Here is a 27,024-nt window from a genome sequence, read left to right as displayed (position 1 = left end):
CCGCTGACAAGATGCAGTCAGATGATGTGAGTCTTGTTGCGCTGGCCCCCGGGTTTTATGAAGTGTGTCTCGCTCGCTTTAGGAGACTCAGAAGCCACCTACTCAGCTGGCCCATTAGCGAAGGGTGGCTCCGGAAGCGAGGCTTCCAGAGCCCCGATTTCCGAGCGTGGGGCCCTCACGTGTCTACCCGGCACTTCGGGGTTAAGGGGTCAGGACACCGCCACCTCAACCCCCAGGGTCGGTGTATCCAGGCCTTGGTGCCTGGCAAGGAAGGACTTTGCTTATGGTCCCCTGGGGACTCGGGAGGCGGCGGGGTAGGGGGTGGGTGGCGGCCTGGGGGACGGTACGGTGAAGTTTAAACACCAAATTTAAGCATCCTTTTCAACCATGTGCACGGTACTTTTCAACCTGCTTTTCCTGTGTTAGGTTTTTTTTTTTTTACGTTTGCTCCACTCTCTGCCCGCGTAAAAATTTTGGAAGCATCCTAGATTTATTCGTTTAGTTATTTGTATGAGATATATTCAAGCGCCTACAGTGTGCCAAGAGTAATTACTGGAGATTTGGTTGTTATTAAGCCAGGCAAAAGACCTCTATTTTACTGGAGCTCTGGCGGGGGAGACAGTAAACACGTGAACAAATTAAATACAGTTGAACCGTGTAATACTACTATGAAAGAAACACCGGGTTGATGCGGATAGGGCTGATTAGGGAAGGTTTCTCTGAATAGAAGGTATCTGAGGCGAGATCTAAAAGATGAGAAGGAACCGCCACTGGGGGCTGAGGGAAAAGCAATCAATCTGGGCAGTAAGAACAGTAAAATACAAAGATCTGGAGGTAAGAGAGAAGGAATGTGGTAAAGGACATTAGTGTGACTGTGTTATAGAAATCAAGGGAAGAAAGGTAGGGAATGAAGTTGGGTATCTTTGCAGGACAGGATCATGTAGAGTCTTGGAGGAGGTGTTTTAAGGCTTTTTTAAATGAGAAGTGACATCTGATTTACGTTTGTGAAAATGTCTCTAGTTGTGTGAAAGGCTTTCGAAGGAGAGAAAGAATGAAAGCAAGGAGACTAGAGCATGATGAAAGTAGCTTCAACTAAGGTGGGAGTGGTCATGAAAAGAAATGGATGAATTAGAGATCTGTTTTATCATTGTAACAGGCAATACTTGGTTATGGATGAAATGAAGGGAAAAATCAAGGGATTTTGGATTTGAACAAACCGTTCAGTGGTGGTTTTATTTATGGAGGTGGGGAAGACTAGGGAAGGAACCCAGTATTCTTTTGAGAGGTGTGGAATTGAGAGCTCCATTTGGACCTGTGAATGTGTTTGATGCCTTTTAGACATTCAAGTGGAGATGTCAAGTAAGCAGCTGCATGTATATACAAATCTGGTGCTCTGAAGAGAAGTTTGACCAGGAGATGACAGTTTGGGAGTCATCAACCTGGAGATGATACTTAAAGCCACAAACCAGAATTCGCTCCTACTTCTCCAGTTTCATTTCCTCTTACCTGTTTCCCACCATCCCCTGCCAAACACACATCCTGTAAAATTCCAAAACTGTTGTTCCATTCTTTAACGCTTCTTTGTGTTTTTCCCTTTAACTACTTCAGAGCCTTTTCCAGTTCCTCAAGGCAGCTCCCTGAAAGGCTCTCATGCTGTTACACACCTCTGCTGTGGCATTTAGATTGCTGCTTTGTGATGCTTTGTTTACATCTCTTTTTCTGTAGCTAGAAAGAAAAAACTTTTTAAGGATTGTACCTTCCTTCATTCAGCATGTGCCTGAGTGCCTCCTGTGTGTCAGGACTTTGAAATGTCAGTGTCTTACATAAGTATTAAGTGTACAATAAATGCTGAATGAATATAGAGCATATGAGTTAGTGGAGGATAGCAACAGAGAATCTTCCTTGTCAATGAGATAAAATCATGGTATGTGTCGTACGTATATCCAAAAATCTAGTAGTGTGTGACAATGATGCATAATGAACACGTTAAGTAAAAAAAAAAAAAAAAGTCACTACTATATATATAATCTCATATTGTTTAAAATATACATGCTTGTTGGTATAATATACAAATTAAAATACTACGAAATTGTATCTCTGGGCAGTAAGGTTATGGTTATCGCTAATTTGTATTTACTTTTCCTACAAGAATCTGTTATTTGTGTAAAAAAACAAATAAATCAGACTATTTTACAAAGCACTTCTTTGTCCTCTCATTCTTCAAAGACTCATTTCCTCAGTAAAGCAGGGTGCTGCCCTAGCGCATTGTTCTCTTGGATTAATATGGCATCTGTTAGGTAAGAGCAATTGAAATGAGTTTCTACTTCGTCTTGCAGGTTATCTGGGACACACTAGGAAACAAGCAATTTTGTTCCTTCAAAATAAGGTGAGTCTAGATTTTCAACTTGGATATAGATTCCGTCAGTTGCCCTCTTGGCATCCCATCTTATAATCTTTGCTCTTTTCCTCTCATTCTAGAACCAAGACTCAGAGTTTTTGCAGAAATGAATACAGCCTGACTGGACTGTGTAATCGGTCGTCCTGTCCCCTGGCAAACAGTCAGTATGCCACTATCAAAGAAGAGAAAGGTAACTCCTCGGTTTTAACTTCCAAGAGAAGTACTCAACAGCTTTTAAAAGGATATTCTTTAGTCTCTCCGTAAATAATAATAAAACTATTTATCCTGCAGGACAGTGCTACTTGTATATGAAGGTTATAGAACGAGCAGCTTTCCCTAGGCGTCTCTGGGAACGGGTAAGACTTAGGACATAAAATCATGATGACCATTTCATTGATCAAGAGCAAAAGGGCCACATGCTTTTCTCACTTCCTTGACCACGTCTACCTTAAATTCTTGGAGCCATCCTTATTAGGCCCCATAAGTGTCATTAACAGTGAAGACTTAATATGACCCTTGCCCTTCAAGCTTCCTTTCTGTTTAACAGGTCCGGCTTCATAAAAACTATGAGAAAGCACTGGAGCAAATAGATGAAAATCTAATTTACTGGCCCCGTTTCATTCGACACAAATGTAAGCAGAGATTCACCAAGATCACCCAGTACCTAATTCGAATTAGAAAACTTACACTAAAGCGACAGTAAGTATTGATCATGCATTTATTTGTTTTTAAATTACCTTTCCATGCATCTTATTATGAAGCTGAGATATTGTGAAACCTCTAGTAATGTTTTCTGTTAAGTTCATCTTTGGGTAATTTTTTATGACATGTTAAGCAGCAGTAGCTTTACCACAGATTAAAGTTGTGCCCTTTAATTTTGCAGAATTTTAAAAACAGTAGAGTACAACTTGATTATCAGCTTCAGAAAATTGTCTTTTTAACCCTGAGGGAATCCTAAAATTAGGGAGTTGAAAATGATCTAAAAAAATGTGAAATGGAGTGTAAGAACTTTACTGTGGGTTCAGTGAAAACTTATTTTTTTAAGTGATATGAAATCCACAGAATTAACTGCATGCCATCTTTAAGGAGTGGTAGGCCCTAATTCATTGTGACCTGCAGAGAAAGCTAGAGATGTCAATCTTCTGTAGAAAATTATTTTTTCTTAGCTTGCGGAAGCATTAATCTTTAGCATTGTAAATGCCCTCAGAAGTTTCAGGATGCCTAAAGAAACAAAAACAGCCACATATATGAACAATGTCAAATATATGTAAAAATGCCTGACTTTTTATAGCATTAACTATCTAGAAAATTTTATGTAATCTTGCTATATTTAGCTGAGCCCTACAAAATCAATTTCAATCCTTTTTTTTCTTCTTTTTTTTTAAAGGAACGTGTAGAACATGTAATTGGGGTTTCTGATCATGTGTTTTATTTCCCGTAGGAGGAAACTTGTTCCTTTGAGTAAGAAGGTGGAACGGAGGGAAAAAAGAAGAGAGGTAACTTATTCTGATAATCGTAGGTTCTGTAGTTTCATTGAGGGTAGGGCTGTGTAGTCAGGGCATGAGAACGATTCAGTCACTGCTGTCTGTGAACTGTTCGGGCCCTAGATTATGGACAACAGTATTAGTTGACTATGCTATCTGATATTCCATATCTGAAGATTATGACTTTCAGGGCAGGTTAAAATGTGGGTACTTTGGGGGTATGTGTAATGGAGAACAGAAAAAATACCTTAAATATAGATCCACAACTCCTTGTCTGAAATTCTTGAGGTCAGATTTAGAATTCTGGTATGTTGCCAATCTTATGTTTTACATATTACCCTCAGCCAGCTTTGAGCATTCTCATTAAACACACTAGTAGTTGTGCAGTGAAATATAATGGTGTTTCACTAGATGAATCCACACTAGATGGAATTTTAAAAATGTTTTTTTAAGGAGCCTCATGTCAGTTCCGGTCATATTAGGCATCTAAACTGGGTTTTGGGGGTTCTGAAATTGCTGGTAAGGGATTAATAGGGATTATTTGTTTCTTTGAAGTAAACGTGTCAGCTTTGTTACTGAAGTAGTGAACAGTGATGATGATATTTTGCTGTCCGTGGAGAATCTAGTCAAATCCCAGCCTTTGTCATAGAGAGCAGCCTGCCAGTCCACCTCGTGAGACCTCACTCAGGCTGAGTATTCTTATGCTTTTAAGACCCAGGAATTCGCTTTTCCTGACAAGTTCACATTTTCAGTCATTCTAGCTATTTGCTTTGCTTACCATCCTTCCACCAACAGACATTTACCTCATCATTTGTCATATCCTATCAAGGAATAGCTTTAATAATCTTGATGCTTTTGTTTCCATTAATCACATAGAGTTCTGTGTCTCAAACCTGTTATATCATTCGTCTCCAAACTTATTTTTTTGGTGCCGAAACCCAGGATTGAATCTCCAAACTTTTTTGATCACTCACCCCATCAATAAAATTTTTGAACATATGCTCCCCAATATATTACTTGTAAATGTTATTATACATGTATATTTGCACTAATAGGTGTATTATAAGTAAAAGTTTGTGATGTAGTGAAGTGAAGGTTTGGTTCTCAGCAGTGTAAATTTGCCTTTAAGGGCTGTCATAAGTGATAGAGAGCTCAGAGACAGAGAGAAAAAAGGAGGGCTTTTTTTTTTCTTTTTTTCTTTTTTTTTGCGGTACGCGGGCCTCTCACTGCTGTGGCCTCTCCCGTTGCGGAGCACAGGCTCCGGACGCACAGGCTCAGCAGCCATGGCTCACAGGCCCAGCCGCTCCGCGGCATGTGGGATCCACCCAGACCGGGGCACGAACCCGTGTCCCCCGCATCGGCAGGCAGACTCTCAACCACTGCGCCACCAGGGAAGCCCAGGAGGGCATTTTTGACTGCCTGCATTTAGTACTTGCTGTTCATTTTTCATTCTCCACCACCAATTATGCAGACATTTTTGTTTAAATCTGGCTAGTGAGTTTTCATCCTCCCCAAGTCAAAACAGGCATTCTTACAAACCTTTCAGAAGAAATTAAAATTTTCTATTTTTACCAAATAAGTTTGAAGCCCTCTGAAATAGATTTGGAAGATTTTTAAATGGGTTAGAAAATGCCGTTTCCAAATTTTTTAAGTGTGTGATTGCAGCTTTTATAGAAGACACATGTTTTCAGCAATGTCACATATAGATGTAATCACTTTTTTAAATGTTCTAGCCACAGAACAAGGTTTTTTTGGAAAAACAATTCTTTCAAACTCACTGTTAAAATATTGCCTTTCCTTTGAAAGAACAGAGTGAGTGTATTTATTTTTTAAAACTTCTGCTACAGAGGCTTCCCTGGTGGCGCAGGGAATCCGCCTGCCAATGCAGGGGACACGGGTTCGAACCCTGGTCTGGGAAGATCCCACATGTGGCGGAGGAACTAAGCCCGTGCGCCACAACTACTGAGCCTGTGCTCTAGAGCCTGCGAGCCACAATTACTGAAGCCCGTGCGCCTAGAGCCCGTGCTCTGCAACAAGAGAAGCCACTGCAATAAGCCCACGCACTGCAATGAACAGTAGCCCCCGCTCACCACAACTAGAGAAAGACCGCATGTAGCAACGAAAACCCAACACAGCCAAAAATAAATAAAAATAAAAACTTCTGCTACGTTATATACTGCTGACAGCCATCTGTCATCTTAGAAAAGGTTGACAAATCTGGAACATTTTTCTTTTTGCGAAAAATGCATGGTTCTTTAAGTTCTACAACTCTTTTTAAAGTACTAAATCATTAAATAACCAGCATACATCTTTAAAACTACTCCCTATCTTATTGCAAAGTATTCAGTATCATCTGTAAATCCACTTAACTAAGCAAATAGCTATAGGCTGCAATAATCTGAATAAAGGAGTGAGACCACCACTTTCAAACTCTTTGTGCAGTATTTTTTCCCTTGGCATATCTTGCTCACTGTAATGTGACACACCACTATTTCCTTTATGGACAGAGTCAAGGCAGCTATGTGAGTGTGCATAAAAATGTGTAATAGTTAATATCTTAAAGAAAAAAATATACAAAAAAGTTTTGAATATTTGCTTGCTACATCTCAGTGGATCACCCCTGAGGTGTAAGCATCCGCTTTAGAGAAAAATGTAGATCACAGTAACCTAACTGCTCTGTGTGCTCCCAGTCTCCCTGCATTGTAATTGATCCTGTGCATTGTTCATCCTAACATAGCTTCAGTGTGTAACACTAACATTCTCTATGATTTTTACTCTCAAATTAATGCACAGTCTTTCACAAGAAAGGCAGATTGAGGTTACATTTTTATGTTTTGTTTGGGTAAAGGTTGATACCATGTATCATTTCCTACAGAAGACCACTGAAGAGATTTCTTGATCTACTTCTATCACATGGAATCTAACATGGTTTTAGAAAATGTAAATGGGTGAAAGTCTCTGTTTCCTTTTTGCAGCTTTTATGGAGTCTGCTTCAGGACTTCTAATTTTCTGAGACACTTAAATGTATGTAGACCTACTTGCTTTGTGTATCTGTCAAAGACTTTGTAGACTTTAATTTAGAAATCTATTTGTAAGGGACCTCCCTGGTGGCACAGTGGTTAAGACTCTGTGCTCCCAAGGCAGGGGGCCCAGGTTTGATGCCTCGTCCAGGAACTAGATCCCCCACGCATGCCACAACCGTGGAGCCCACGAGCCGCAACTAAGACCCGGTGCAACCAAATAAATAAATTTAAAAAATAAAAATAAATGATCAAACTATTTTTAAAAATCTATTAAAACCATAGGAATTTTTTTGAAGATACATATATCTGGTTGGACAGGCAGAAGTTCCTGTTACAGTAAGAGGCGAAAGGGGATTACATCTTTCACATAAAAACTTGATTTCTCCCACTACTACAGGCTGAAAAATGAGTCTAATGCAGTAAATGGGTTTGCTCTTTTTCTCTTATAGGAAAAGGCATTAATAGCTGCTCAGCTGGACAACGCCATCGAAAAGGAATTGCTGGAGAGACTGAAACAAGATACGGTAAGAAAGCTAGGAACTTTGGGGTACAGATTTTATTTTTTAGGTGGTAATATGCTAGGAAATGTAGGAATAGTGGGAAATGTGTTTTATTCTTAAAAATGCTAGAAAGATCTTCACCTTGATTTTATTACTGGAATAAAATAGATATCATATAGGCCCTGGCTTCCTCATTTTAGTTCCTTGATCAAAAGCACATAAAATACTTCAGTTACTCTTGATACTTCAGTAGAGACCTTTCCTTTTTTGCCATTATTCCCAACTCCCCCTCCCAAACACAACTCCAGATCTCTCTACAAAAGCCGTACAGCTTCGATCCTCCTGCCTATTCATCCTAGTCTTTTAAGGTTCTTTAAAATGAATTTTTATTGTCTTTTGAAAAATTAATGTCATTTACAGAAACAACATGAATAAAATTTACTTTTTCCTTACTATTTCCCCTTTATCAGCAAAATTACATTTGTTCCAATCCATGGGTTTTATAGACTGTTAAGTTTTAAGTGATCTGGTATCCATCCTTCATAGAAGGTGCCTGTTTGGTATTAATCGCTGATTATTTAAATGTCAAATATGGGTTTTTGAAAGATACTGCTGGCTCTAGGCCTGAAAATAATATAGTAATATTACTGATTATTCTTGTTTAATCACTGAGGAAAATAATATACTTGTTGGACAGTGGACTTCAAGCGTAAGATCCAAATGTGGTTAAAGCTGACCCACGTTTATGTTCTTTAGTATGGCGACATCTACAACTTCCCCATCCATGCCTTTGACAAGGCCCTGGAACAGCAGGAGGCAGACAGTGGCTCTTCAGATGCTGAGGAAAAAGATGATGAAGAAGATAAAGAAGTAAGCTTTGTGTTTTTGCTTTGTCAAGCAGTAATCTATGGGATGAGATATATATATATTTTTTTAATTTATTTATTTATGTTTGGCTGTGTTGGGTCTTTGTTGCTGTGCACGGGCTTTCTCTAGTTGTGGTAAGTGGGTGGCTACTCTTTGTCGCGGTGCGCAGGCTTCTCATTGTGGTGGCTTCTCCCATTGCGGAGCACGGGCCCCGGGCTCACAGACTTCAGTAGTCATGGCTTGTGGGCTCTAGAGTGCAGGCTCAGTAGTTGCAGCGCACGGGCCCAGCCACTCTGCTGCATGTGGGATCCTCCCGGACCAGGGCTCGAACCCGTGTCCCCTGCATTGGCAGGCGGACTCTTAACCACCGCGCCACCAGGGAAGGCCGATGAGATCTATTTTTATGTAATTGAGAGAGAATATCATTTTCATTTCCCTAACCAAAATAGATACTTGGTTATTTTTTCCTATCATTTTTTATTAATTTGGTTCAGTAGTGGCTGCTTTGTTCTCCAGGTTCAGCCAACAAACTATTTATGCATTGACAATTTGATCTTATTTATTAGCATTCTAAAATTTTTCCTGCAAGATGACAAATGAAGGGTCCTTGTTAGCTAAGGGAATATAACATTAAGGAACCTACTGAAATTTACAAAGGGCTTAATTTTACTGTTAATATAGGGGAAGTACTTAAATGATAGTATTTTTAGGTAAAGGGCAAATTTAACAAGTAGATTCACAATAGACTCACACAGGTACACAGGTGTAACTTTTCCTAGTAGTAAACTATATTTTAATATTTGAAATTAATACTTTTCGTTCAATGTGCAAAGAATTGTTTGTTCTTGTACTGTATATTGAGTTTAACTATTTAAAATGAGGATGTTTTATGTCTAATGATTTAAATCAGGCATGAGAATTGATATCCCTGAAGTGTTTTAAATTCAGAAGTATTAAACTTGGAAATAAGTTGATTTTGCTTGTCTAGTAAGTAGACTCTCATTCTGTTTGTTATTGATGCACTTATCAAAGAATAAAACCAGATGTCTAAGCTGAATTTTCATTATGTATCTTGAACATAACAGTTACATTTTATTTTAGGATGTGGGAAAAAGAGAGTTTGTGGAAGACGATGAAGTTGATGAGAGTGACATAAGTGATTTTGAGGTGAGGTTCATGGGTAAAAATCTGTCCTTTGGCTTCAGACAAAAAATGGGGAGGGGAGTTCTGGTCACACAGAGCAGATAAATTCTCTAGTTTTAGTTCTAAATAGGCAGTTTGGGGAATGAATCTAGTGTCTTTCCTATTTTTTTCCCCTCCCCATATTAGGACATGGATAAACTGGACGCCAGCGGTGATGAAGATGAGGATGATAAATCCTCCAGTGAGGAAGAAGAAAAGGCCGTTGACACTAAATACAAAGGCAAAGCACCCTTGAAAGGACCTTTGAGGAGGAAAAAAGCATATGTAGAGATAGAGTACGAGCTGGAGACAGAGCCCGAGGCCAAGGCCAAAACCACGTGATTTCCCTTCAGACGTTTATAAACAGGACTGGACATTTTGAACTTCTTCCCTTTTTTTATCTTAAACACATACACACTTCTGGGTTTTGCTCTTTATCTTGTTTTTAACACAATATTTGTGTTTTTAATATTTATGCTACTTCTGTGGGGCAAAAAATCTGGGAGGGAGTAGAGAAAAGCCTAAATTGTGAACAGAGTATTTTTATAGCATTGTTACGTGTGCTGGAGTGACAGCTTGAGCCCAGGAAACGTAACAGATGAGTTTGCGGGTGTAAATATTTCTAAATTTTAAATGCTACCCACCCGTTTCCTTGGTATCCTCCCCCTGCATTCCTCCCCTCCCCCCTTTATTTAGAAATGTCCAGACTTTAATTTTTTCATATTCTCTTTTCCCTACTTCTATGGGAGTAAAAAGGAAAGAAGGAAAAAGAAGATCTAAGTTATAATGTTTAATATAAATATACCTTTTTCCTGAAATAATTCCATTTAAAACAAGTGGAACAGAAAGAAAATCTTTTCCTCTTCAGGAAAGTAATACAAGTCTTAAGTTGCATCGTAGGGAGCTCCTTCAGAAACCTGCTGCACTCTTCGGATACAGTTCCCCACCTTACTGTCTTCACAGCTTTGGGGGATTTTAGCCAGGAGACCCTGAAACATCAAACCAAACAGTGTTTGTTTTTTGTTTGTTTGTTTGTTTGATATGTGTTTTCCTTTTACCTTGGTTCTTTCTTGGTACCATACTCAAAGAAGGGCAGGACGGATGACACGAGAGCACAGTTCACAGAACAGGTGTAACTTTAGAAACGGAAATGTCCTACTGGAGCACAGAGAAGTAGCTTACTACCAGTCAGGGTGAATCAGATTAAACCTAGGGCTTGAAAAGTGCCCAAGATTAAAAAGCCAAGATGAAATAATTTGCATAAACCATGCTACCCCTAAATATTTTTAGGATATGAATTTCTTTTCATGCTGCCTTATAACTTTCAATTGAAGATTTCTAAATGGGGTAAGAAATGAGACAATAATTTATAAATTATGTATATGTGGACACACAGCTATTATATGCTATGGCTTTGAGAAGTTAACTTCTGTGGAATATGAGACCAAAGGAAGAATTCCCACGTGGATAAATAAGCATGTGGAAAACACAGTTGCCTCTGAAAAACTGGAAACATTTCTGGTAACTGAATTGCTTACTCTACCTAAATTATTACTCCTTGGTGGTTTATAGCCCATTATTTCAACCTTTTTTTTTTTTTTTCATTCAGACCACTAGAACAGAACTTAAATTTTACAAATTCTTGATGCATGTGGAAAACACAGTTGCCTCTGAAAAACTGGAAACATTTCTGGTAACTGAATTGCTTACTCTACCTAAATTATTACTCCTTGGTGGTTTATAGCCCATTATTTCAACCTTTTTTTTTTTTTTCATTCAGACCACTAGAACAGAACTTAAATTTTACAAATTCTTGATCATGATCCTTTTGCCCATTCTCTGTCCTGGCTCCAGAAACATCCACTGATCCTCTTGCCTTTTGGTCTAAACAGTTCTCAATAGCTTTAGAGGAAGAATAAGGTATTAATCAAACTCCACTGAAGGCTAGAAGGCTCAGAGGTAGAGACTCGAACCCCCCATGTTCATTTACAGACTTGGTCAGGCACGTAAATGTAAGTTAGAATCACAGGAATTACCTGAGGATGAAGAAGCCTATCAGAAACCAAGTCGCAGACTGTCCCTTACCTTTACCTGTCCCTGAGAGCAGCGGTCCAGGAGAATCAGGCAGTCTGTGGCCTCTTCTAACAAAGCGCTCTTAACAGATTCGGGTGTGAGGCTTGAATCCCTTGCTACATCACATATCAGTTTCAAGAGAGCCTTCAGTAAGACCACAAGTCTACAGGGAACTCTGGAATCAAGAAGAGAAATGATGTTCAGACTCCGAATCACGATATTAAAACTGAAAGAGACTTCAAAGGCCATCTAGTAGAAAACCCTCATTTCATAAATGAAGGAACTGAAGTCAAAATTTAAGACCACAGAGCTGGAAACAGAACTAGAGACCAGACTCCAGATTTCTGAACTTTAAGGCCCTTGTTTTTTTCTACAGCACACTGCCCATACACACTGACATTCTGGCCTGCCCAGGAATACCTAGTTTCCCTCCAGAAGCATGGTCCTGCCGTAAGGAAGCAGCCCCTCCTGAAAAGGGAGAACTGGGGTCTCCCTTACCAGGGGCCTATACTTTTGACCAGAGAACAGGAAATGGCCCATAGTTCTTTAGTTTTGATGCGGTCTTAGGCCTGGAGATTAAAAATACAGTGAGGGAAATAAGGTTGGCTTTTGAGACTTATGTGTCAATTTGGGTTTTCTGTCACTATATTTCTAGATCCTAGACTACCACCAGTTAGGCCCAGTCTATTTACTTCTACTTAGTGTTTCTAAAAGTTTTTATAATGATTACACAAAATTGTAAATGCACTTAATGCCACTGAATTGTACACTTTAAAATGGTAAATTTTATGTATTTTTTAACCACAAAAAAAAAAAAAGCCTTAAGGAAGCTGAAAAATAACTTGTAGTGTGAAAATAAACTATACTTCTGGGCAGAAATGTGACTGGGAGAAGAAAAGTTTGCATCCCTCATCTTGATCTAAAAAACATTAAGTGTTTTCCTGTAACTTGTGTGCTGCTCAGCCCTCCACCTGTCATCACTCAACACACAATTTGCTGTTTCCCACTCCCCAGGCCCCACCCCCTCCATAATTGACATTCATTTTCTGACCTCTACATTTGCTTGCTGACCTCTTTTACTTGGACAGTATTAGTCTGATTCAATTTCATTCATGCATCTATTCCAGTCACTTTAAAAATATCTGTGTACTTAATACCAGGTTCTGAGTAAGTTCTGGAGTTCTCAGTGTACTAAAGTGGTCAGTCTTCCATCCTCCTGGAGCTTCTAGTTCAGTAGAGGAGAAAGACAGTAAGCAAATAAATGCAACCTCGTGACAAATGTGACTGTGGGGTACATTATGAGGAGATGAGAGAATACGGTTCAGAACAGAGACACCCACGTGTTCCTGAGGCACTGGACTCTCGTTGAATTAAACATTGTTATTTCATGCAAGAGAGCCTTCTGCAGACCCAGCATGTTTGGGGTCCAGCTTGCTGTTCAGGACACCTACCTCGAGCCAGAGTTGGAATGCTAAGCAAATATATCCCAGATCAGTATTCTGATTACCACAGATGTTCAGTGATGTGCTATGAGTGCTCCATTCTCTATCAGATTTAAGAAACATTATGGTGAACAAAGTTAAGTACATCTACTGTAGCACTGCTAAATGGCTTTTAAAATTCTAATATGCATTATAAATCCAGAGAAATGTACACCTGAAGGAACTGACTATATCTTTTCAACGCCACTTTCACAGTTCAAAATCCAGTTGGTATGGAAAAACAGGAGGTATTCAAATATATGGCACGTCCTTAATACTTTGTATTGAATGTACATCTGGGCAAGTTCTGAAGGGAGTATCAGCTGAGTTTTGCCCCTCTTAGCACACCTGTCTGCTGGCTGTCATACCTGGGCCAAGTATACTGCATGAGAAGTTTTAGGGCTTCCAATATCTTCAATCTAGCCTCCTCCTCGGGTCCATCATAAACCTCCAGATAACCAATGATGACTCGCTCCAGCCTCTTCAAGTGCCGGACAGTTAAGATCCCCAACCTAAAAATGACAGAGAAAATGTGGCTCCAAAGAGTGAAGTTGAGTATGGCCACACCCAGCTGCACTGGGACTCACCTCTTCACAAAAGCCGGTAGGTTTCTTGCATAAGTCCTGCGTAAGAGAAGGTGGTGCTCGGGCTCCATGTGCATCAGGATCAGCTGCAGGACCTCATCACAGTGTGTGGTGGGTCGGGCTGCATCTCCCTTCCAGTGCAAGGCTTTCTCCAGGATGGGGAATAAATCCAGCAGACACAGGAGCACAGCCTAGGAAGAAGTAATAGGAACTGTAGTAAACGAATTTGTATTCACAACACTCAGATTTTTCTAGCAACTTCCACTAATCTACCATCCTTGGGGTCCATGTCATAGAATTCTAAAACAGTCTATTAATAAGTTTAATGTATATTACTTTACATTTTCAAACTTTTTTTACATTCTTTTCTCTCCATCGGACTGTCTCAAGTTAATACCTTCTCCTCAGGATGATTCTTTGCTAATCTATAAAACTGGAAGAATAGCAGAGCTAAGACTTTAATCCAAAACTTAGGAGTCTAAGTCTACTGTCAGTAAATTCCTGAGTCTAAGTGATATTTACAAGTATTTACAATAAAACCACTCCCAAACAGAATCTCAGATGATCCTATTTGTATCCACTTTGACAGCCCTATCTGAAATTTCAGTGTCTAGGCACTCCCTTTTAGCTCTCCCATGATCTCTGTGTTTTCTTTTACGTCTTTTTTCCTTTTAACTTTTTTTTTTTTTTTTGTGTGTTTTTTTTTTGTTTTTTTTTTTTTTTTTTTTTTTTTTTTTTTTTTTTTTTTTTTTTTTTTTTTTAAATCACCATCTTAAGAGCCCTAACAGCTTTCTGGCTGTTAGCACAGCCTGGGTTCTCAACACCAAAAATAGTATTTGAAAAAGAAAGGTGACAGACTGAGGTTTGAGGAGGGAGACTAGGCATGAAATAAGAAACAAGGTAACTTCGACCTCTGATTTTATATAACTTGTTTCTTCTGTCTTCAGAATGTTCTCTGCACACCCTGCCATGGCTGAAACTTTTTTTTTAACATCTTTACTGCAGTATAATTGCTTTATATTGTTGTGTTAGTTGCTGCTGTATAATAAAGTGAATCAGCTATACGTATAAATAATCCCCATATCCCCTCCCTCTTCCCTCTCCCTCCCTCCCATCCTCCCTATCCCACCCCTCTAGGTGGACACAAAGCACCGAGCTGATCTCCCTGTGCTATGCGGCTGCTTCCCACTAGCTCTCTGTTTTACATTTGGTAGTATATATATGTCCATGCCACTCTCTCACTTCATCCCAGCTTACCCTTCCCCCGCCCCATGTCCTCAAGTCCATCCTATACGTCTGCGTCTTTATTGCTGTCCTGCCACTAGGTCCTTCAGAACCTTTTGTTTTTTAGATTCCATATATATGTGTTAGCATATGGTATTTGTTTCACTCTTTCTGACTTACTTCACTCTTTCTTACTTCACTCTGTATGACAGACCCTAGGTCCATCCACCTCACTACAAAAAACTCAATTTAGTTTCTTTTTATGGCTGAGTAATATTCCATTGTATATATGTGCCACATCTTCTTTATCCATTCATCTGTCAATGGACACTTAGGTTGCTTCCATGTCCTGGCTATTGTAAACAGAGCTGCAATGAAATTGTGGTACATGACTCTTTGAATTATGGTTTTCTCAGGGTATATGCCCAGTAGTGGGATTGCTGGGTCATATGGCAGTTCTATTTTTAGTTTTTTAAGGAACCTCCACACTGTTCTCCATAGTGGCTGTATCAATTTACATTCTCACCAACAGTGCAAGAAGGTTCCCTTTTCTCCACATCCTCTCCAGCATTTATTGTTTGTAGGTTTTTTTATAATGGCCATTCTGACTGGTGTGAGGTGATAGCTCATTGTAGTTTTGATTTGCATTTCTCTAATGATTAGTGATGTTGAGTACCCTTTCATGTGTTTGTTGGCACTCTGTATATCTTCTTTGGAAAAATGTCTATTTAGGTCTTCTGCCCATTTTGGACTGGGTTGTTTGTTCTTTGCATATTCAGCTTCATGAGCTGCTTGTATATTTTGGAGATAAATCCTTTGTCAGTTGCTTCATTTGCAAATATTTTTTCCCATCCTGAGGGTTGTCTTTTCATCTTCTTTATGGTTTCCTTTGCTCTGCAAAAGCTTTTAAGTTTCATTAGGTCCCATTTGTTTGTTTTTGTTTTTATATCCATTTCACTAGGGTCAAAAAGGATCTTGCTGTGATTTATGTCATATAGAGTGTTCTGCCTATGGTTTCCTCTAAGAGTTTTATAGTGTCTGGCCTTACCTTTAGGTCTTTTATCCATTTTGAGTTAATTTTTGTGTATGGTGTTTGCGAGTGTTCTAATTTCATTCTTTTACATGTAGCTATCCAGTTTTCCCAGCACCACTTATTGAAGAGGCTGTCTTTTCTCCATTGTATATTCTTGCCTCCTTTATCAAACATAAAGTGACCATATGTGTGTGGGTTTATCTCTGGGCTTTCTATCCTGTTCCATTGATCTATATTTCTGTTTTTGTGCCAGTACCATACTGTCTTGATTACTGCAGCTTTGTAGTATAGTCTGAAGTCTGGGAGCCTGATTCCTCCAGCTCCATTTTTCTTTCTCAAGATTGCTTTGGCTATTCAGGGGCTTTTGTGTTTCCATACAAATTGTGAAATTTTTTGTTCTGTGAAAAATGCCATTGGTAGTTTAATAGGGATTGCATTGAATCTGTAGATTGCTTTGGGTAGTATAGTCATTTTCACAATATTGATTCTTCCAATTCAAGAACATGGTATATCTCTCCACCTGTATCATCTTTAATTTCTTTCATCAGTGTCTTATAGTTTTCTGCATACAGGTCTTTTGTCTCCTTAGGTAGGTTTATTTCCTAGGTATTTTATTCTTTTTGTTGCAATGATAAATGGGAGTGTTTCCTTAATTTCTCTTTCAAATTTTTCATCATTAGTGTATAGGAATGCAAGAGATTTCTGTGCATTGATTTTGTATCCTGCTACTTTACCACATTCATTATTAGCTCTAGTAGTTTTCTGGTAGCATCTTTAGGATCCTCTGTGTATAGTATCATGTCATCTGCAAACAGTGACAGTTTTACTTCTTTTCTGATTTGGATTCCTTTTCTTTCTTTTTCTTCTCTGATTGCTGTGGTTAAAACTTCCAAAACTATGTTGAATAACAGTGGTGAGAGTGGATAACCTTGTCTTGTTCTTGATCTTAGAGGAAATGGTTTCAGTTTTTCACCATTGAGAACAATGTTGGCTGTGGGTTTGTCATATATGGCCTTTATTATGTTGAGGTTAGTTCCCTCGATGCCTACTTTCTGGAGGGTTATCATAAATGGGAGTTGAATTTTGTCAAAAGCTTTTTCTGCATCTAATGAGATGATATGGTTTTTCTCCTTCAATTTGTCAACATGATTTATCACATTGATTTGCATGTATTGAAGAATCCTTGCATTCCTGGGATAAACCCCACTTGATCATGGTGTATGATCCTTTTTTTTATTTATTTATTTTTTATGATCCTTTTAATGTGTTGTTGGATTCTGTTTGCTACTATTTTGTTGAGGTTTTCTGCATCTGTGTTCATCAGTGATATTGGCCTGTAGTTTTCTTTTTTTGTGACATCTTTGGTATCAGGTTTTGGTATCAGGATGATGGTGGCCTCGTAGAATGAGTTTGGGAGTGTTCCTCCCTCTGCTAAATTTTGGAAGAGTTTGAGAAGGATAAGTGTTAGCTCTTCTCTAAATGTTTGATAGAATTCACCTGTGAAGCCATCTGGCCCTGGGCTTTTGTTTGTTGGAAGATTTTTAATCAGTCTCAATTTCAGTGCTTGTGATTGGTCTGTTTATATGTTCTGTTTCTTCCTGCTTCAGTCTCGGGAGGTTGTGCTTTTATAATAATTTGTCCATTTCTTCCAGATTGTCCATTTTATTGGCATAGAGTTGCTTGTAGTATATCTCATGATCCTTTGTATCTCTGCAGTGTCAGTTGTTACGTCTCCTTTTTCATTTCTAATTCTATTGATTTGAGTCTTCTCCCTTTTTTCTTGATGAGTCTGGCTAATGGTTTATCAATTTTGTTTATTTTCTCAAAGAACCAGCTTTTAGTTTTATTGATCTTTGCTATTGTTTCCTGCATTTCTTTTTCATTTATTTCTGATCTGATCTTTATGATTTCTTTCCTTCTACTAACTTTGGGTTTTTTTTCTTCTTCTTTATCTAATTGCTTTAGGTGTAAGGTTAGGTTCTTTGAGATTTTTCTTGTTTCTTGAGGTAGCACTGTATTGCTATAAACTTCTCTCCTCGAACTGCTTTTGCTGCATCCCATAGGTTCTGAGTCGTTGTGTTTTCATTGTCATTTGTTTCTAGGTATTTTTTGGCTTCCTCTTTGATTTCTTCAGTAATCTCTTGGTTATTTAGTAATGTATTGTTTAGTTTCCATGTGTTTGTATTTTTACAGCCTTTTTCCTGTAATTGATATCTAGTCTCATAGCGTTTTGGTCAGAAAAGATACTTGATACGATTTCAATTTTCTTAAATTTACCAAGGCTTGACTTGTGACCCGAAATATGATCTATCCTGGAGAATGTTCCATGAGCACCTGAGAAGAAAATTTATTCTGTTGTTTTTGGATGGAATGTCCTACAAATATCAATTAAATCCATCTTGCTTAATGTATCATTTAAAGCTTGTGTTTCCTTATTTATTTTCACTTTGGATGATCTGTCCATTGGTGAAAGTGGGGTGTTAAAGTCCCCTACTATTATTGTGTTACTGTCGATTTCCCCTTTTATGGCTGTTAGCATTTGCCTTATGTATCGAGGTGCTCCTATGTTGGGTGCATAAATATTTACAATTGTTATATCTTCTTCTTGGGTTGATCCCTTCATCATTATGTAGTGTCTTTCTTTGTCTCTTGTAATAATCTTTATTTTAAAGTCTATTTTGTCTGATATGAGAATTGCTACTCCAGCTTGATTTGATTTCTATTTGCATGGACTATCTTTTTCCATCCCCTCACTTTCAGTCTGTATGCATCCCTAGGTCTGAAGTGGGTCTCTTGTAGACAGCATATATATGGGTCTTGTTTTTGTATCCATTCAGCCAGTGCATGCCTTTTGGTTGGAGCATTTAATCCATATACATTTAAGGTAGTTATCAATATGTATGTTCCTATTACCATTTTCTTAATTGTTTTGGGTTTGTTATTGTAGGTCTTTTCCTTCTCTTGTGTTTCCTGCCTACAGAAGTTTCTTTAGCATTTGCTGTAAAGCTGGTTTGGTGGTGCTGAATTTTCTTAGCTTTTGCTTGTCTGTAAAAGTTTTAATTTCTCCATCGAATCTGAATGAGATCCTTGCTGGGTAGAGTAATCTTGGTTGTAGGTTTTTCCCTTTCATCAGTTTAAATATGTCCTGCCACTCCCTTCTGGCTTGCAGTTTCTGCTGAAAGATCAGCTGTTAACCTTATGGGGATTCCCTTTTATGTTATTTGTTGTTTTTCCCTTGATACTTTTATTATTTTTTCTTCGTATTTAATTTTTGACAGTTTGATTAATATATGTCTTGGCATGTTTCTCCTTGGATTTATCCTGTCTGGGACTCTCTGCACTTCCTGGACTTGACTATTTCCTTTCCATATTAGGGAAGTTTTCAACTATAATCTCTTCAAATATTTTCTCAGTCCTTTTTTTTTCTCTTCTTCTAGGACCCCTATAATTCGAACATTGGTGCATTTAATATTGTCCCAGAGGTCTCTGAGATTGTCCTCAATTCTTTTCATTCTGTTTTCTTTATTCTGCTCTGCGGTAGTTATTTTCACTATTTTATTTTCCAGGTCATTTATCCTTTCTTCTGCCTCAGCTATTCTGCTATTGATTCCTTCTAGAGAATTTTTTATTTCATTTATTGTGTTGTTCATCATTGTTTGTTTGCTCTTTAGTTCTTCTAGGTCCTTGTTAAATGTTTCTTGTATTTTCTCCATTCTGTTTCCAAGATTTTGGATCATCTTTACTCTGAATTCTTTTCAGGTAGACTGCCTATTTCCTCTTCATTTGTTTGGTCTGGTGGGTTTTTACCTTGCTCCTTCATCTGCTGTGTATTTCTCTGTCTTCTCATTTTGCTTAACTTACTGTGTTTGGGGTCTCCTTTTCGCAGGCTGCAGCTTCATAGTTCCCATTGTTTTTTGTGTCTGCCCCCAGTGGCTAAGGTTGGTTTAGTGGGTTGTGTAGGCTTTCTGGTGGAGGGGACTGGTGCCTGTGTTCTGGTGGATGAGGCTGGATCTTGTCTTTCTGGTGGGCAGGACCACATCCGGTGGTGTGTTTTGGGGTGTCTGTGAACTTAGTATGATTTTAGGCAGCCTCTCTGCTAATGGGTGTGGCTGTGTTCCTGTCTTGCTAGTTGTTTGGCATGGGATGTCCAGCACTGTAGCTTGCTAGCTGTTGAGTGGAGCTTGGTCTTAGCATTGAGATGGAGATCTCTGGGAGAGCTCTCCCCGATTTATATTACATGGGGCCAGGAGGTCTCTGGTGGTCCAATGTCCTAAACTCGGCTCTCCCACCTCAGAGACACAGGCCTGACACCCAGCCAGAGCACCAAGACCCTGTCAGCCACATGGCTCAGAAGAAAAGGGAGAAAAAAAATAAAGAAAGAAGGAAAAATAAAATAAAATAAAATAATTAAAATTTAAAAAATTTTTAATTGTTAAAAATAAAAAAAGAAAGAAAGAAGAGAGCAACCAAACCATAAAACAAATCCACCAATGATAACAAGCATTAAAAACTATACAAAAGGGATTCCCTGGTGGCGCAGTGGTTGAGAGTCCGCCTGCCAATGCAGGGGACACAGGTTCATGCCCGGGTCTGGGAAGATCCCACATGCCACGGAGTGGCTGGGCCCGTGAGCCATGGCCGCTGAGCCTGCACATCCAGAGCCTGTGCTCCACAACGGGAGAGGCCACAACAGTGAGAGGCCTGCGTACCACAAAAAAAAAAGAAAAAAAAATACACACAAAAAAAAGAAAAGAAAAAACAGACAGAACCCTAGGATAAATGGTAAAAGTAAAGCTATACAGACAAAATCACACAGAGAAGCATACACATACACACTCAGAAAAAGAGAAAAAGGCAAAAAGTATACATATATATATTTTTTTTTAAAAAAGAGGAAGAGAGTAACCAAATCAATAAACAAATCTACCAATGATAATAAACTCTAAATACTAAACTAAGATAAACATAAAACCAGAGACAAATTAGATGCAGAAAGCAAACCCCAAGTCTACAGTTGCTCCCAAAGTCCACCATCTCAATTTTGGGATGATTTGTTGTCTATTCAGGTATTCCACAGATGCAGGGTACTTCGAGTTGATTGTGGAGATTTAATCTGCTGCTCCTGAGGCTGCTGGGAGAGATTTCCCTTTCTCTTCTTTGTTCGCACAGCTCCCGGGGTTCAGGTTTGGATTTGGCCCCACCTCTGTGTGTAGGTCTCCTGAGTGTTCTGTTCTTCGCTCAGACGGGACAGGGTTAAAGTAACAGCTGATTTGGGGGTCTCTGGCTCACTCAGGCCGGGGGGAGGGAGGGGTACGGATGCAGGGCGAACCTGCGGCGGCAGAGGCCAGCATGACGTTGCAACAGCCTGGGGCGCGCTGTGTGTTCTCCCAGGAAAGTTGTCCCTGGATCACGGGACCCTGGCAGTGACGGGCTGCACAGGCTCCTGGGAGAGGAGGTGTGGATAGTGACCTGTGCTTGTACACTGGCTTCTTGGTGGCTGCAGCAGCAGCCTTAGTGTCTCATGCCATGTCTGGAGTCCGCGCTGATAGCCGTGGCTTGCACCCGTCCCTGGAGCTCGTTTAGGCGGTGCTCTGTATCCCTTCTCCTCACACACCCCAAAACAAGTCTCTTGCCACTTAGGCAGGTCCAGACTTTTTCCCAGACTCCCTCCCAGCTAGCTGTGGCGCACTAGACCCTTCAGGCTGTGTTCACGCAGCCAACCCCAGTCCTCTCCCTGGGATCCGACTGAAGGCCAAGCCTCAGCTCCCCGCCCCCACCCGCCCCATTGGGTGAGTAGACAAGCCTCTCGGGCTGGTGAGTGCTGGTTGGCACCAATCCTCTGTGCGGGAATCTCTCTGTTTTGCCCTCTGCACCCCTGTTGCTGTGCTCTTCCCCGTGGCTCTGAAGCAACCCCCCTCCGCCACCTACAGTCTCCACCCGCAAAGGGGCTTCCTAGTGTGTGGAAACCTTTCCTCCTTCAGAGCTCCCTCCCATTGGTGCAGGTCCCGTCCCTATTCTTTTGTCTCTTGTTTTTCTTTTTTCTTTTGCCCTACCCAGGTACATGGGGAGTTTCTTGCCTTTTGGGAGGTCTGAGGTCTTCTGCCAGCTTCAGCAGGTGTTCTGTAGGAGTTGTTCCACATGTAGATGTATTTCTGATGTATTTGTGGGCAGGAAGGTGATCTCCACGTCTTAATCTTCCGCCAGCTTGAAGGTCTCTTCACAGCAGATGCTGTGCGCTGCAGCCTGCCCAGGACCCTATCGTTTACGTCTGTCTTGGTGTGATTCCAAACACCATGCCTGAAACACTTATTCCTCCTTTATAAGCAAATATCACCTCCTTACCCGATCCTCTTAAAACCACCCCAATACCACTAAACCTCATTAGCTGCCTACTGTTCAACACCCACTACACTTTTCAGAAAACTTTTAATAGATTTATTACTCTGTACTGTATTTACATATACAGTATATATATTTGCATAAATGTCTCTCCAAAGGATTTCTTAAAGTCAGAAACCCTGTCTGACTCATTCATTCTTGGAACCTACAATGGTTACTGGCACACAGTAGGTACTCAATGTCTACTGGATGAAAGAATAAATGACACAAAAAACCCAACATACAAGGAGTTCCCAGAGTGTGTGTTGATATAAAAGTAGCCCAGAAAGAAGGACACTTAAATTAATAAAAATGGAACATTTTTGGGAGTTCCTGGTCAGCCCAGTGGTTAGGACTTGGTGCTTCCACTGCAGGGGGCTTGGGTTCAATCCCTGGTTGGGGAACTAATATCCTGAAAGCTGTGTGGCTAAAAAGAGATAAAAAAGAATAAGGAAAGAAAAAGAAGAACCCATCTCTCTTTTGCTCATAAATAGGTGAGACTAAAAAGAATTAAAAATAGAACTTTTTCAGACATAAAGCTGCCCCCAAGTGATATATAAATGACCCAGGTGGAGACAAAACACTGGCTTTTCTGTGGAGACTCAGGAATGTCGATGCCTCTTGGTATTGAGATATTTTCACTAGTCATTTGCTACTCCCATATTTCAACTTGTCAATGACTCTCAGTTATCATCTTTACCTTCCTAGAAGAGAAAAATGTGTACCAACTATTCTTATTCACATAGTGCCACCTTCTACTCAAATTTGAGAGCTCAGACTCAGAGTTATAAACAAATCTTACCATTACCTGAATGAGGTGGTGCTCCCGTGTGTACAGGTGGTTGAAAAGGGCATGGTATAGGACTTGGGCCCTGTTGTACTGCAGCAAATCAGCAGCTGGCTGCAATCAAACAAATTACCCAATTAAAAGCTTCCCAAGGTTGGCAAAAGTTGGTAATTTTTGAGATTGAACACGGTACATGGGATTCATTATACCACTCTTTCTACTTCTGTGTATATTTTAAAAGCTCCATAATACACAGTTTTAAAAAAAAAGCAGTTTCCTTGAGTAATAGCTTGTACATTTGGGTATAATCCCTTTCAGCTTCTGAATTTTTTGTTCCTTGAAAGTCAGTTGTTAATGACTCAAAGTCTGGTTCTTCAGTCTGACGATGGTCTACGTTTCTTATATACATCACCTATGAGATACAACCTACTAGGTTAGCAGAGGAAAATACAGAGAGAAAAATATAAATTAGTGAATTGAGAGTCACATGACAGCATTAAAAGAAAGCCAGTTAATAAAAGATATAAACATAGGCAGCAGTAGAGCAGTGATGTCATGAACGAGGAATGGCCATGATGACTCAGCCTGCACCATCGGTACAGATGACAGAGAATGGAGGCCACTTACCACATTTAGCACAATGTGATGGAGGCAGTGGACACCCAGGATTTTGTTCTCGGTTTGATAGTCATCTGAGATGAGCAATGATGGGGGAAGTACCCTTTCCAGATGTTGGCTCAGCCAGGGTCGAGTGACCTTTTGCAGAGTCCATGAGAAAACATGTTTGGTGGCTGGGTTATTCTTCCAGGAGTCCCTAAATGGAAATGTGAAACCACAGTAAGTGACATGGTGTCCAGTTCAAGCTAACTATATTTTCTTATACTTGAAAAAAAAATACATCCCACATAAGATAACTCTTGATGTTAACAACATACATTTTGAAGATTTAGATCAAAATAACTTACAAAACTTACACTAAATACATTTATCACCCAGGGCTCTGGGTCTAAAGAATATCCGATGAAAAGTAGCCAGTTATAACCACAGCTATGTAAAGAATCTGTGGTGATGGTGGTGGTTACAGTGAGAAAGTGTTAAGAAGGGAGAGAGGAGGAAAGGAAATGTCTTCAGTATCACTATTATTATTATTATTACCACATGGGAGCAAATGAATCAATATTCAAACAGCAATTTATAGCTTATAAAGTGAGTTTACACACATTACTCAACCAATCTTCAAATACGGTGTAACAGGTAGTGTTATCTTTATATTGCAAATAATGAAACTGGTCCTATTCAGAAGCAATAAAAAGAAGCACCGGACATCCTCAAAACTAAGCCTTGTTGGGGCTTCCCTGGTGGCGCAGTGGTTGAGAGTCCACCTGCCGATGCAGGGGATGCGGGCTCGTGGCCCGGTCCGGGAAGATCCCACATGCCTCGGAGCGGCTGGGCCCGTGAGCCATGGCCGCTGAGCCTGCGCGTCCGGAGCCTGTGCTCCGCAACGGGAGAGGCCACAGCAGTGAGAGGCCCGCGTACCGCCAAAAAAAAAAAACAACTAAGCCTTGTACCTCCACGTTCCTGGTAAAAACACAGTTATGTACTCACTTTTTTCTCATCGCTCCAGGGTCACAAACACAAATGTACAAAGTAGCAAGTGGAAACTCACAGAAAATACTTTAGCTAACAGCAATCTAAAGGACTTTTATTTTTTCATCCCAAACATGCTTCCATATCTAATAACTAGCGATGAGCTTCAAGATCCCTAAGTTTAAATTCAAACTGTAAGTTTAAATCTTCTCGAAGTTTAAATCTTCTCCGAATCCCCAACCCCACCTAACTGAAGAAAGTTAAGTCTAAATAAATGGGACAGAACTTCCAATTTCAGGGCAGTTGTCAGGACTGGAAAAAGCACTAGAAAATCAAGTCTGAAGACCTGGGTTCTAATGTCGAACTTGCCACTACCGAGTTAATGTCATCACAATCACAACCGTTCTGGGCTTACAACACCTTTATGTCGCTGATGCAGAAACAAGACTCCTTTGAGCTCTAACCTTCTAAAACATTAGTGTGAAGCTTAAGTCGGTGGCCCTTACGGCAGGAGTACTCACTTATTCAAATCGGGTTTGAGAAGCCCCATGACCGCAGTAAATCTCCCTTTCTCATCTTCATTTTCTCCGTGGAGGAATCCAGCCACAGAACCACACTCAGTAACCTGAAGCAGTAAGGCGAGCACCTGTCCAGCGACGCCCTGAGATTTTGGGCTGGTCCATGGTTGCTCCAAGTTGTGTGTGACGGCAAAAATATAGATGGGTCCTGCCAAGTGACGGAGGCCTGCCTTCCATGCAGGGCAAACCAAGGAATTCTTAGCGGTCTCAACTTTCCTCAACAGCTTAAGGAAGAGTAATCCAACTGCTGCCGCTTTCTCGGCCACTTCGGAGTGACGATCACCTCCCCCTTCCGGCCCCTCGGGAGGAGCTGCATACTTCCCCAGGGCTTTTGCCACCTGCCCCAGCATCTCGGGCATTCCACGGAGCGAGGTGTCACTCCCCGCAAATAACTGATCACATTCTTTGGCTTCTAGTACAGCACTGAGGTCCCGAAGAGCTGCATTTCTGGCCTTGCCCCGTCGGGATTCCTGACCGGCAAACTGGTGCAAGATCTGGGAGAAGGCCTGTCCGAGGGCGGAGGAAGGCCACTGTCCAGGAAAGGAAGAGCCCTCCCGGGGTGGGGATTCCCGAGAGCCGTCAGGCTCCATGCCTCAGACCGAGGACGAGGATGGAGGCGGGCGGAGGTCCGCTAAAGAGGGAAGGAAAGATAACTCCGGGGCTGGGATTCTCTCAAAGAACAGAACTAAAATCAAATAAAACGGCGAGACGTCTTGGAGGACCGAGGGAGAGTCTAGCCCGCAGAAGAGTAAAGGTATAAAGGAAAAGATGCGGGAAAGGGGGTTCTCTTGGAGTAACAGAAGCTCAGATTCCCAACAGTGGAAGGGAGAAATTACTCTTGCCTCTCTGAAGACTCAAAAAAAAAAGGAAGAGAAAACAAAAAAATTCTAAAGAGCCTGAGAAATAAATCTCTAAGGCGTGACACTAACACGACCGCCGGTACCTTCAGTCCTCCCGGCACGCCTGCGCTTATCAGGATCCGACTTAGCAAACGTCGTTGCCGCAAAGCACAAGGCTAGCTTCCGCCATTACCGCGGCTACGCTCCGTCATTTCACGACGTACTACCGTAAAGCAATAGCGACCCGGGTTCAAGAGAGGGTGGAGCTATGGAGAGTATATTTGCATGGATAATAGCCGCATCGCTATTTTGTTTCTGTTTTCACTTACTGAGGTAGAAACAAAAGAAATATCAGGCAATATCGGGATCGTGATAAAATATACAGGACTTTTTTTTCATCAAGTCTAAGTAAATATGCACTACATCTGTCACCCTTACTGTAAAGTTAGTGGGTCGTACCCGGGGCTCCTTAGCCGAGCAGTTACGTTGATCCTTTTGTAGTTCAAAAGTGTGATGATTGGGTGTTCACGCGCTTGTGTGACATGTGCCTCCTTCCAACCTTGTTACGACTGTGGCACATTACCTGTCTGACATGAGCTATGAAGGATCCTTTTAATCCTGCGATGGTTTGGTTGTCGTTTGGTTGCTGATAGTACTTATCGTTCTGTGGCTAGTACGTGATTGTGAGGCGTGTTTGATCCTGAGTTCTCCGTTAGCTTTGGTTTTTCTCTTCCTGCGGCTAGATTTTTTTTTTTTTTTTTTGCATGTGGATGTCCAGCATCATTTATTGAAAAGTCTATGGTTTTACAACCTAAGTGTCCATCAGCAGATGAATGGATAAAGATGTGGCACATATATACAATGGAATATTACTCAGCCATAAAAAGAAATGAAATCGAGTTATCTGTAGTGAGGTGGATGGACCTAGAGTCTGTCATACAGAGTGAAGTAAGTCAGAAAGAGAAACACGAATACCGTATGCTAACACATATATATGGAATCTAAA

General features: G+C 40.4%; 2 protein-coding genes across 2 annotated transcripts; one reads left to right on the top strand and one right to left on the bottom strand.

Moving 5' to 3' along the window:
- The first annotated feature begins 11 nt into the window (after positions 1-11).
- On the top strand, positions 12-10,943 carry MAK16 (MAK16 homolog). Its single transcript, XM_007450748.1, has 10 exons — positions 12-26; positions 2,337-2,386; positions 2,479-2,588; positions 2,690-2,754; positions 2,946-3,097; positions 3,840-3,894; positions 7,355-7,429; positions 8,162-8,275; positions 9,374-9,439; positions 9,602-10,943. Exons 1-10 carry the CDS (start codon positions 12-14, stop codon positions 9,794-9,796), a joined length of 897 nt encoding a protein of 298 aa, XP_007450810.1. The 3' UTR covers positions 9,797-10,943.
- TTI2 (TELO2 interacting protein 2) lies at positions 10,230-26,042 on the bottom strand. Its single transcript, XM_007450749.1, has 7 exons — positions 25,123-26,042; positions 23,642-23,828; positions 23,036-23,128; positions 13,596-13,783; positions 13,377-13,520; positions 11,540-11,702; positions 10,230-10,443 (listed from the first exon to the last, which is right to left on the bottom strand). Exons 1-7 carry the CDS (start codon positions 25,767-25,769, stop codon positions 10,339-10,341), a joined length of 1,527 nt encoding a protein of 508 aa, XP_007450811.1. The 5' UTR covers positions 25,770-26,042; the 3' UTR covers positions 10,230-10,338.
- Positions 26,043-27,024: the final 982 nt, after the last annotated feature.

This window comes from Lipotes vexillifer, unplaced genomic scaffold, assembly GCF_000442215.2.
Source record: "Lipotes vexillifer unplaced genomic scaffold, Lipotes_vexillifer_v1.1 scaffold74, whole genome shotgun sequence".
Lineage (NCBI taxonomy): Eukaryota > Metazoa > Chordata > Mammalia > Artiodactyla > Lipotidae > Lipotes > Lipotes vexillifer.
The sequence above is the reverse complement of the archived record's forward strand: the minus strand, read 5'-3'. Positions and strand labels throughout refer to the sequence as shown.

Bases quoted from the DNA above. Each gene is read 5' to 3' on its own strand.
- MAK16 (XM_007450748.1), top strand. The intron at 8,276-9,373 runs GTAAGCTTTGTG...ATTTTATTTTAG, and splicing joins ATGATGAAGAAGATAAAGAA to GATGTGGGAAAAAGAGAGTT. The intron at 9,440-9,601 runs GTGAGGTTCATG...TCCCCATATTAG, and splicing joins GTGACATAAGTGATTTTGAG to GACATGGATAAACTGGACGC.
- TTI2 (XM_007450749.1), bottom strand. From the start codon at position 25,769: ATGGAGCCTGACGGCTCTCGGGAATCCCCACCCCGGGAGGGCTCTTCC. The intron at 23,129-23,641 runs GTAAGTGGCCTC...GTTTGATTGCAG, and splicing joins ATCACATTGTGCTAAATGTG to CCAGCTGCTGATTTGCTGCA. The intron at 13,784-23,035 runs GTAATGGTAAGA...ACTTCTTCCTAG, and splicing joins GGGAGCACCACCTCATTCAG to GCTGTGCTCCTGTGTCTGCT.